The sequence below is a fragment of the Epinephelus fuscoguttatus genome, linkage group LG12 (assembly GCF_011397635.1).
Source record: "Epinephelus fuscoguttatus linkage group LG12, E.fuscoguttatus.final_Chr_v1".
NCBI classification, from domain to species: domain Eukaryota; kingdom Metazoa; phylum Chordata; class Actinopteri; order Perciformes; family Serranidae; genus Epinephelus; species Epinephelus fuscoguttatus.
Window position 1 is genome coordinate 31,094,067 of NC_064763.1, and position 12,198 is coordinate 31,106,264.

A 12,198-nucleotide genomic window follows, 5' to 3' on the forward strand; every position below is an offset into this window, starting at 1 on the left:
GAGGAAAAACCTACACTAAATCTAAGAACAAAAAAAGGTCTAGGAAATAAATGCTAGACTAAGAAACAAACAGAAAATCACTCTACTGAGGCTGAACTATCACTATGAAAAAACAAACGTGAACAAAGTATCAAAATAACAAGACCTGACAATGGCAATGGCAAAATTAAATGGTATGGATATGACGCTGGTTCTCTGACATGAAGGACAAGACAAACTGGCACAGGACAAAGGGAGACACAGACAATATATACACACAGGGTAAGGGCACAGGTGGAAACAATCAGGGGCGGGGCAGACAATCAGACCAGCGGGAAAACACACAGGGGAAGGAGCAAGTTGCCTGAAACGAGAGGAGAGTTAACTTTCAAAATAAAACAGGAAATAATTAGACAACATAGACACAAGACAAACTGATTAAATTAACTTAACAACGTTTCTTGGTTATGACACATAACCAAATTACTATAAGATACTGAAAATCAAAAATCTAAACAAAACTTTTACAGTGTAAATCACTTAAATGCTCAAAATCATAATGTAAGATGTAAAAGACTATCATCACGATGTTGTGACAGAGGACAGTTTTTATATCAGTTTATAATATATCAGAGAGAATGAGACGAGTAGTGAGACAGAGCCTTCTCTGAATTGAATCAGATAACCCTCAGTCACACTAAAAGGCCTCAGCATTAGGATAAGTGTGTTTCTGTGACTGTTTGTCTGTGTGTGTATTAATAAACAGGGTGTATGCACAGCTGTGACTGCATGAGAGGGGATCATAGTCAAAGTGTTGCAGCAGCCTGTAGCAGCTTGTATTTTCTCAGCAGCACAGAGATCATACTGAATCATCTGAGGCCTTGACTCAAACTATCAAACACAAACACTTGTTGTTTTTCCCATTGGTTCAGCCAGCTGAAGTTTGGAGACTACATAAGACAGGCCGACTCTACCACTGTACCTTTGTGAAGACGTGTAAGTGGACAATGAGGGTTGTTGTTGGTTTGCTGTTGTTGCTGCTGGCTCTGTGTGGGTCAGGGGCTCAGGGGGAGGGTGGAGGCCTCGGACAGGTGGGTGAGATCAGCCAGTTTCAGGAGACAGCTCCAAGAGATGCAGCTGAGGAGTCAACCAAGCAGACCACAGAGCAAACCACCACTGACATCTGGGCGGAGGTGAGGGCACTGAGAGACATGGTGGTGGAGCTCAAGGTGGAGCTGAGGAACACGGAGGCCAGAGTGAAGGACAGTGAGAGCCAGGTGAATGACCTGAAAGCTGAGCTGATGGTCACCAAGGTGCACGTGGAGCTGCTGCAGAGAGAGAACTCTGGTACAGACTGCTTACTCTTCCTGTTGAGAGTTGATGCTGTCGTCCTTTAACAGTTTGACTGAAGTGTGTCAGTGCACTGATGCAATTATTGTGAGCTACAGAATAAATCTTTAGACATCAATATGGAATTAATACGAACATTTTATTTATTTTAAATATGCACAAAAATAAAACTTCTGTTTTCAGTCCAAGCCACAGACCTATTATCTTTGGGAACTAGACTGACTGCCACCGAGAGCAAAACAAGTGACCTAGAAAAAGAGAATGCAGGTATTTCACTGACAAACATGATGGTTTAACAAGTTTTGTGTTTTTTTTTTTTTAAATGTCTAAGCTATTATTTTAACCTGTTTTAAAGGTTTATATTCAAATTGTCGAAACAGTAAAAAAAAGAATGCGTTAATGTGTCAGTGTCTACAACAGATTCATTTTCTTATATTGCAGTTTTAGATGAATGTGTTGTGACTTTTATCAGTACTAACAGTTATGTCCCTGGTACACTTGTACACACATCAGAAGTATGAAGGAGATATATCAGCACTGATAGAACAAGGGAGGTGATGGTCTTTGTTACAGGTTATATAATGAATGATAGAAGTTGTCATTTTGAAGCTGTGTTTTATTCTGAAAAAATTACACTGAACTCATTTTACTCCATTAGAGTTGGGGCATTTATGACAGTAACGGATTAAAATGGAGAGTCCAGCGTAGGAACTTTGATGTGAATTATGGTTAGATTAAGCTGTTGGTGGGGGCAAAAACGTTGTTGTTGTTGTTGTTGTTGTTGTTAGGCTCCTTTTATAAGATAATTACAAAATGATCCTCTACAAAACACAACATCAGACAATAATGTATTTGAGTGTTGCTAATTCTTCAAACAAAATCTGCAATTGATTTAATTACAGTGCATTTTTCAGTGTTGGTTCAACAGATAGCATGAGGGTCAGGATACTGTATATAACTTGTTGTGCATGTCAACAGTCTGCTCTGCTCTGTAATTCACTGTCACTGCATTAACTCCAGACTTACAGACCAGACTGAGCAGCAGTGAGAGTGAACTTCTCCTCAGCAAGTCCAGGATTGACCAGCTGGAGAGAGAAAATACAGGTGATGATTGTAACACACACAAACACACACACACACACACACACACACACACACACACACACACACACACACACACTCTAATTACATAATTTGATTTTTGTGTTAACAGAGAGACCAAAGGTGGCCTTTTACACAGCTCTGACTGATGCAGGACCTCTTGGACCATACAACACAGACATCACACTGAAATACAGCAAAGTCTTCACCAACATTGGCAATGCTTACAATCCAGCTACAGGTAATATACTGCAGGTCACATGATCATGTGTGCTCATGTATCTCTTGTCACTGTTTTTCATGTTCTACTCTTACTCTGCAGGTTTCTTCACAGCACCAGTCAAAGGGGTCTACTATCTCCAGTTCATTGTGTGTGGTAACCTCCGAGGTCTGATGGGTGTGTATGTGTACAAGAACAACCAGCGCATCATGTACACTGCTGAGTGGAAGGAAGAAGAAGGTCTTGAGTATTTCACTAAGTCTGTTGTCTTGGAGCTGATGGCAGGAGATGAAATTCACCTGGTTCTCCCATCAGGCTATTCTGTCTATGATGATGCAAATAACCACAGCACCTTCAGTGGCTCTCTTCTCTTCACACTGTAACGATGTTGTTCAGGCTGCTGTGTGATTGATTTTTGAATACACTGTGATATATCTCTGCACTCCTGCCTCCAAGACAAACATCTGTACATTTACTGTATGTATCAAATAAAGTGATTCTGAATCTGACCTCCTTCTTGTGTCACCACATCAAAACAACACTCAAATAAACCCAAGACTCATTGAAGTTCTGGTTGTCATCACTGAGTGTAGGTCTACATTAAAGCTATATTAGAAAATTCCATGAACTTTTAGATTACCATAGTTCTCCCCATTACACCTGTGTTGTCCCGCTGAAGTCACAGAAAGCACATTTTGCTGCAGTTCAAATGAATACATTTTCATTAAATCTAAGTATCTGATTTGAGGTAATTGCACTGCTTTATCAGGTGAAATTTTAAGAAGTTTTAAAAGGAAATGTATTCAGTTGGTGAATGAGGATCACTGATTTTTAATGTGAAACAGCTTCATCCTGTATTTTTTACCTGTTTAAATCACTGGGTCTGTTTTGGAGAGGAAGAGACCTCTGCGGGTAATTCAGCTCCTTTTAGAAAACCCCTGAAAAATGAGCACTGAAGAAATTCTTACCAAGACAAGTGTCAGCTGGTTGTAATCTCCTAAATCTCCTAAACTTCTCACACTTTCCCTTGTGTTTTTTTTTTAAATCTGATCTCAGTGACATGGAATCAACTGTGTGTTTTTTACAGTGTGGTTCCTGACATTTTGTGGGCATTGATGGAAGCAAAGCTGGAGGAGGCCCAAAGGAAAGGGTTGTACCAAGACCTTAAGTGTTAAGCTTAAACATTTTGGCTACCTGTCAAAAACAGTAGAGTAATTATGTCAAAAATTTACAGTACATTTTTACTACATTATATATAACAATGAATAAAGTGACTGTATGTTTTATTTAGATGGAGCCATCAAATGCAGCTTTAAAGGACTGTTTCACCCACTGAACGACCATTTGTATATCAATTACACATGCCATCTTACCTTCAATTCATGAAGAAACTTTGTTTTTTGCATGCATCCATGGAAAATTGCATTCTGATTTTTTTTGATTGCTCTGACTATTTAAAACTGATCTGTGAGTAAAAAATTATCTATGGTTTCTTCAAAGCCAGACTCCAATACAATACAATAAATTTTCTAGTGAGAATACATGTGTTTGGGAAGTACTAAGCATGCAACTGAATAAATTAGACTTGGATTATACTTCATGAGCTGAAGCAGATGGAGGAGGAGTGTCAGCAGCAGGGAATGACCATTCCAACGACCATTCGTCAGGCTATGTGTATCCCGATGCACCACAGGGATGTGACATTAAAGACCAGCAAATACAGACAACAAAACATGCAAGATACAAAATACTCTAATACTCTGCTGTCAGCCTCTTACTGACTGAAACTTAAGAGAAAGAAACAAGCACTAATAATTTACAATATTATTAGGCAACAGTATTGCCTGTTTAGTCTGTCGGCAAATGACATGTGATGTGTTATATGGCATGCTAACAACATTATTTAATACTTGAAAATGTGTCACACAAAAAAATGCATTTGATGTATGCTGTACTTTCCCTTTGAATTTACAGAATTATTTTCTGGTTAAAGTATGGAATCTTGCAATGATATTCAGGTTAACCACAGGATGGCAGCGTTTGTGTTTATGTTTAATCATTTTTATAGGCAATCATTGATCTTACAGACATCTTTCTAGTCAAAGATGTGCACTAATACATCAAAAAATCATGTTAAAAAAACAAATATTTGATCATCAATGCATCAAAATACAAAACAATGAACAACTATGTACACATACAGTGGATCAATGGTGTTATAAGCAGAGAGTGAAGTCACAGTGCCTCTGTGTGTATTAATCTGAGTTTCTCTGTTCTTTGCAGAGCTGAAACAAAGTACTAAAATATTGTACTCAAGTAAAATTAGGCCTACTGTTGAGTGGCATCACTCGGTTACGTGTGCTAGTGGAATAACATCAGCAACATGCCTCTCCAAACCAACAGTACATTCAGTGTCTATAAGCAAAGAGACACCCCTGCATAAATGATCAACAATAAATAAAAAGTCTTTGGACACCAGACTTGCAAAAAGCAAAATTAAGATACACAAATCAAATAACTCGACACTACTTATAGAAATAGCAGACTTGCAAGACACATGTACACATGTACTCTTGTGTCCTGTCAGCAAAGTTCAAAAGCAAATTGTGCTGGTGTTGTGTGATAATACATGCAAATAACATAAGATGCTGTAGCTATCTTTTTGGCAAACAGAAATGCCTTTGATGTTAAATATAATCAGATTTTTCCCATTGGATCACTACAAATCTCTCTTAGTATGTTGGGGACAGATGGATGGAGATTTATTGAATTATTCAACAATTTGGTGCAGTGTATTTTTGATCTGACGGGGTCTAATGTTTTTGTGTGCACCACTAACCACGAGATGGCAGTGTTTTTACAGTGCTATGAGACAAGCATGAACATCAGTCCTGATAAGTGGCCTACTGGTGGGTCAGAACTACAGAACTTTATTTTAAATGTTTTAGCTTTCTTCCACGTAGTTTTATTTTTAAATAACCTGCTCATGTATGTAGATACAATTTTACAAGTTTATGTCAATCTCTCCAAAACACAAAGTTGTCTCTTAAGTAAAACTTATGTGTTTAAGACAACTGTCAGGCTGAGATTATGACTAGATATGAATGCTACTGCACATTAGAATTTACAAATCCCCAACAACAGATGTTTCATAAACCTGATTAAAAGACAGAGTCTGAGTCCTCCACAACACACGTGCCTCCCTCCTCTAACCCTGCACACCTGCGCTATCAACACACTCTCTGTCAAACCAGTTTGTCCTGTAGATTTTAATAGCCAGAGAGAGGACTGAAAGTCCAGGGGGATGCTGTAAACCATAGAGCAAAGGTTCTTTTCAGGTCATGTGTGACATGTTAACATGTTTAAAACATTTAGATCAGTGAAAAAGACTGGCTCGATTATTACAGTCATTTATTAAGAAGTAGGTACACAGACATTCACCAATAAAATCTGTACATCAAAATAAACATAAAATCTCATTTCACAGTTGTGACAAAAATCTGTTGAGCTCATCAAACAAGCACACATGCTTGAATATAAAATTCCTTAGTATCAAGTTAATGTAATGATGGAAAATAGGCTCAAATTTGTTGCATTCAGGGTGCTGTACATCCAGCAGAAACAAACAAGCTAATAAGTTTGAGGTAAAATTTGTACTGCAGACGGAATCATCCTCATTCAGTGCATTTAAACAGTGAGAATGAAAAATAGTTGATACCAGTGTAATGCTCCACATTAACAGGTCGAACATAACATGCCAAAACAAATGTCAGTGATGTAGAAGTCCATTTCTTAAAACGATGACAAAGATAGCATACTTCATTTGCACCAGGAATGATTTTGTCGCTGTATTTGCTCTTAAACTCAACTTAAGCCGCTATTCTCCTTCATATTAATGAATGTAGACCAAACCTTTTCCCTTCTGTCCTTCTATCAAAGCAACATGGTGAAGTATGAGGATAACTGTAGTTAAAAACCATGAACTACTTTGCATGTAAACAGTCACAAAATAAGTGAACTACTATTTCTAAATAACTCTTAGTATGTAAGACTTCTATTGTGTGTGTAAACATAAGTATAGATGTGCTCTGCATTTGTGTGTATGTGTGTGTGTGTGTGTGTGTGTGTGTGTGTGTGTCCATTTTATAGGTATGTTCTTGCTGGATTTGTGGACACGTCCTCATTGTCACTCTTGGCTGATAAAGTCTCTTCCATCTCTGCTCGTTTGAGCTGAGACTTTGTAGACGGTGCCTCACTGTATTCAGACTTTGTCGACTCCAGCCTTTTCAATTGAGACTTCGTTGATGGTGCCCATGATGTCTCTGACTCAAGCCTCGAGTTCTGCTCGGACCCATCCTCCCAGGGAGGCCTTGTGTACAGCGGGGGCTTTGTCGATGCCCCATCGTAGCTCTGAGACCTGGGAAACACCGCTCCAACAGGCTGAGCTGTTGCTCTGCTGCGCTGAGAACCAGTCTGGTGGGACCCGTTGGAGGAGCGGACCACCAGGTAGCGGACAGAGGGGCTCTTGTCTGCGTCGTGGGCTTTGAGGGGGCATGCTGAGCTGATGAACAGACCCCCTCCCAGAATAAGCAGGATGGATGCTCCCCAGCCGATGTAGAGGCAGGCTCCAATCTCCCTGCGCTGAGCATCTATAGAGGCACTGTAGAACTTCCTCACCACGGCCCCAGCTGCCCACGAGGTGGGAATCAAACACAGCAGCCCTGTGGCAATCAAAACTGCCCCTGCTGCTACAGCCACCTTGCCCTTAACCCCACCTCCTTCTTCATCCAAGAAGCGAGTGCACTTCCCTCCAACAAAGGCCAAAATGAGGCCTATGCTGCCCGTAGTAATGGCGAGGACGATGAGTGCCCTGGCGGCCTGCAAGTCTGCGCTGAGAGCAAGGAGAGACTCATAAGGTTTACACTGGAGCTGCCCTGTGCTCTGGACCACACAGGTCATCCAGATCCCCTCCCAGATGGTCTGGGAGGTGACGATGGTGCTTCCCACGAAGGCCGTGACCCGCCACATGGGCAGTATACAGCTGATGATGACCCCTGCCCACCCCGCGAGGCACAGGGCACTGGCAAGCATCTGTATCCCCATAGAGGCCATGATGCAGAGGTGGTAAAGAGATCTCTGAGGATGCTTGAGAAATCCTCACAGACTGGTGAAAAGTGTTCTGATGTTTTTATGTTTCTCTGTGCAGCTTTTCTTACTTTCACTCCTGGTGACTCTCTCCTCTCTTGTATTTCTCCGTGAGCTTTTGTTTGTCTTTCTCAACGTGTGATGTTGCCGCTGTCACATGCCTCCATTTTCTCTTGCCACAGTTGCAATGTTGTTTAAGTATCTGTCCCAGGAACGCAGAGACCTCTCTGGCTATTTCAGTTGCCCGTCCGGCCTTCGGCAGCTTTTACTTGACTCCAGGTGTGTCCCTGCTCAGCCTCAGTTCATTTGTTTACAGCCTACTTTTCCTTTGTCTCTGCCCCTCCTCCTTTGTATCCCTAACTGCTGTCTTCTCCTCCCCCTCTGTCTCCCTCTGTCCCCTCTCTCTTTATTTCTCTACCTGAGAGTTCTCTTTCTTTTCTGTCACCTGAGCGGCTGCCTATGCGCTACTGGCCAGGTGCACATGCACCACACCTACTCTATAGGGAAACAAAAGGGGAGGAGGTTGACAGAAAACCAGAGCAAGAGAGAGAGAGAGGTAGCTGTGAAACCGTGACATCATATTCCCTCCCTTATTATCTTTGTCTGACAAGATTATTTTGGAAACGATGAGCTTTAGATGAGGCAGAAAGAACGATAGACCTCTGGGCTTCAAACATGTTTAAAGATAAACACTCATGAGACATCGTCTTGATTCTGTCACACACCATCTTTCTGTTGAAACGCTGAATTGGATTGAACATTTTAAAAAAAGAGGGATTTGATTTGGTTCAAAAGTTAATACTTGTGTGGGCTCAGTGTGTGTGTGTGTGTTGCATCCTCTGGCAAGACTTTTGTGCATGTGAATTATGCGTGTAAGCAGAATGCATTCGTGTAAGCAGAAACGCGGAATGCAGAATGATGTGAAACACAACCTCCTGGGGGAAAACCGGTTTCATTTTAACAGCGGCGACTGCACAGAAAAAAAACCTGTTTGAAACATGGAAAACCTCTCCACACACACACACACACACACACACACACACACACACACACACACACACACACACACACCCTAGCCTTTTAATCAGGCTCAAAATAATCTTTAATCTTGCTGTCCTTGTAAAGTTCAGAGGGATACTTTGTTCTGTCTATTCATTTTGCCCCTCACAACATTTATGACAAACTCAATTTTAATTTCTGTACAATTACTCACTCTTAAAGGACACAAGAAATCTTGCTCTCTTGTGCAAAAGTTTACAAACCTGATCAGTTTTACAGGATAAAAAGAGGGATTACGACACACACACAAGCTCATAACACACACACACACACACAAACAGAAAGGTATCACTCAGTCTCTTTGTTTATTTAGCAACGTCTCTTTGGCAGGAAGCTCACATTGTGACACAACCTGTTTGCAAGGATTCTTTCATGTACACTGGAAAAACCAGATCCACTGTTCAGCCAGTTCTTTGGCACGTTATCCCTGTAACTGTTCTTCCCTTCAAAGAGAAAAAAAACACAGTGACAGGAGGGAAAAGGTCTCAAGAAAACAGTCTCACACACTCACAGCAATGCGTGTTACAAATGATTTAATTGTTAACGGTATACAGATAAAAACATTGACTCATAAAGTTATATTCAAACAGCTACTTAGTGAATCACTCACATAATCATTCTAGTTTGATCGAGAAATAGCAGAAATCATCAGATTTCAACACAAAACAGTGACTGCACAGGCAGATTTCATATAAATAGATAATGTATTTCACATATAGCAGTCATATTCTGAATCTCTCATGCCATGGAGAACATCGTGTGTGAGTGTTTGAGACATAAACAAAAAAACTGTATGAAAGTGTCCAACTTATAAAGATTAAAAAAAGGCACATTTTACAACATTTATGATTCTTATGGATGTTTTTAAGACTAAAACACATGCACAAGTTACACGTTCATACTGCAAAAGTTCCCAACCACATCATAAACATTATTTTTCTGAATGAACTTATCCTCATGGGACAAACAGAAGGTAAAACTTTCCTAAACTCTTTGTCTTATCGCTTTCTAACAGACTGTCCCCATTTTGTTTCTCACTGAAGATCTAAACGTAGGCCTTGCTGCTTTCCATAGAGCGAGCCTTGGCGTACTTCACATCATAGTCATTCTCATCTCTGGGGGGACAGGAGCTGCAGAGGAGGCCCCCACCCAGGAACAGCAGCCCCGCGGAGCCCCAGCCGATGTAGAGCGAGGCTCCCAGCTCCCTCCTCTGAGCGTTGGTCATGATGGGGTTGTAGAAATCACGAATGATGGTGTTGGCGGTCCAGCAGACGGGTATCAGCACCAAAAGGCCTGCGATAATAAAGACAATTCCGGCAGCGATGGCCACTTTGCATTTTTGCCTTTCGTCCTCCACAAAGTTGGTGCACTTGCCCCCGACCACGCCAAGAAGGATCCCAAAGACCCCAGCGATGATGGCGATGATGGTGAGTGCTCTGGCAGCCTGTAGGTCTTGGGGTAAGGCCAGGAGAGAGTCGTAGACTTTGCACTGCATCTGGCCTGTACTCTGGGTCACACAGTTCATCCACAGACCCTCCCAGATTACCTGAGAAGTGACGATGTTGGCTCCAATGAAGGCTGTGACTTTCCAGGTGGGGAGAGCGCAGATGATGATGCTGCCCAGAAAGCCGATGATGGCCAGGGCCAAACCCAGAATCTGTCTTCCGCCAGACACCATGCTGAAGCTCTGTCGGTCTCTTCAAAGAGGTGAGACTGTGTGCTACAGAGAGCTGGAGTAATTCGCCTGTGAGGAGCGGGCAGAGGTTTTTATTGCCCACTTAGAAGAACAGTGGCTACCTCACTTACAGGTTTTCGGTTGTTGAGGGAGATGTCAGAGGAGGAGTTTGCCGCCGTCGCCTCTCAGCTGAAACTGGTTTGTGGAGAAATGTTACCTGACCAGATTTCCTGTGAACAGAGATGCACATAGAGCCCCCAAAAGGTCAAATATCACTAAAAATACAGCAAACAGACAATTTGTTTCTCATCAACACACAAGCAAGATGATTTTGAAATAATTTACCAGTAATGAAGACACTCAAACTGTGTTTATTTGGAGGATATAAAAGACTCAGTTTCAGTCTTAGTTTCTACTTTATTGTGATTCATTTCAAATGAAATGAAACTGTTTTTCACACCTGTGAGAGCATCCAGGTGTGATTTATTACTCATGTCACCCTGTACAATTATTCATGTTTCCTTAAAACAAAAAAATCACCTTTAAATCCTCAAGTAATGAAGCTCCTCTTGAGAAATCAGAATTCTTACAGTATCAGTAACAGGTAACAGTCATCCACTTCGTGTGTAAATGCTCATGAGTCCCAGACAGAGCACATCACTTCCTGAGTGATTACACTCACGCCTATCGATACCAGTAGACTGTAATGACATGTAGGTGTTTGAATGCACACATGACAACATCCCCGCAGGGAAATTCCCTCCTGTTCTTCTCACAGCAGAGGGGGGTCAGCAGAGCACCGCCTGTAGATGTGGTCAGTGTTCACCATGTTGCTCAGTGACACAGCAGATAATGCAGCAGGTAATGTGCAGCAAAGGTTTTCCTTTAACGCAAATCTGACACTTCAGCAAGTTTGTGGCACTTTAAAGCTGTAGCAGAGCTTCAGTCATTCATTTACAAACCAGAAAAAAATATGAGGGTAAAGTCTTTTCCATTTTAAAATACAAATTGGCACCAGGCTACAGCAAAAGTGAGTATTCATACTTTTATTTTAATCTAATAAAAATCTATTTTTTTTTTCAAGCACAGCTCAAAAAAACATGGAAATGTTATATATGACTTGTGTGCTACTATGTCAAGAGTGATGTTGCCATATATGTTACCTGTGAGGCAATATATTATTCTCACATACATGCATTGTCTGGATTTATGAAAGTATACAGCAAAATTTCAATTAAAAGTCACTTTTACTAGCCCAGTGTGGCTACACGTTTTCCAAATAAACATCTTTCTCAATAAGAAGCCTGGTCTGGTTGCCAAGCAATTAATTTTTTTGTTTGTTTGGTTGGTTGGTTTTTATAGATGTTCTTCGGGTGTATAAAACCGGGTTGTTGGCCACCTCAAATTACATGTCCAATTTCAACAGATCAAAAGAATTAAAAGGGTTTTTTTTTTTAATAGAAATTACTCACATTTTTAAACAAGTACTATTCATACTGGTTTAAATAAACAATTTGATTGTATTTTTTCATCTTTGCTGAGCAACAGTTTTTGTGTGAAAGGAATGAAAGGCCTGTCCCAAATATAGACCTGGTGAATTCAGTGATTTAAACAAATAAAAGCCTGAGTTTTACAGTATGTAGATATATTAAAAAATATCTATATGATA

The 12,198-nt window shown here is 40.8% G+C and overlaps 3 protein-coding genes across 4 annotated transcripts; 1 reads left to right on the forward strand and 2 right to left on the reverse strand.

Moving 5' to 3' along the window:
- Positions 1–832: 832 nt before the first annotated feature.
- Positions 833–3,159, forward strand: LOC125898438 (heavy metal-binding protein HIP-like). Of its 2 annotated transcripts, XM_049592233.1 has the most exons (5): positions 833–1,326; positions 1,513–1,596; positions 2,350–2,433; positions 2,543–2,671; positions 2,753–3,159. In XM_049592233.1, exons 1-5 carry the CDS (start codon positions 987–989, stop codon positions 3,031–3,033), a joined length of 918 nt encoding a protein of 305 aa, XP_049448190.1. In that variant the 5' UTR covers positions 833–986; the 3' UTR covers positions 3,034–3,159. The 2 variants fall into 2 exon arrangements, with proteins under 2 accessions (XP_049448190.1, XP_049448191.1); XM_049592234.1 differs by lacking the exon at positions 1,513–1,596.
- Positions 3,160–6,044: 2,885 nt separating this feature from the next.
- LOC125898436 (claudin-4-like) lies at positions 6,045–8,253 on the reverse strand. Its single transcript, XM_049592231.1, has one exon. It carries the CDS (start codon positions 7,760–7,762, stop codon positions 6,794–6,796), a length of 969 nt encoding a protein of 322 aa, XP_049448188.1. The 5' UTR covers positions 7,763–8,253; the 3' UTR covers positions 6,045–6,793.
- Positions 8,254–9,370: 1,117 nt separating this feature from the next.
- LOC125898442 (claudin-4-like) lies at positions 9,371–11,190 on the reverse strand. The gene is made up of 2 exons (XM_049592240.1): positions 11,070–11,190; positions 9,371–10,759 (listed from the first exon to the last, which is right to left on the reverse strand). Exon 2 carries the CDS (start codon positions 10,530–10,532, stop codon positions 9,900–9,902), a length of 633 nt encoding a protein of 210 aa, XP_049448197.1. The 5' UTR covers positions 10,533–10,759; positions 11,070–11,190; the 3' UTR covers positions 9,371–9,899.
- Positions 11,191–12,198: the final 1,008 nt, after the last annotated feature.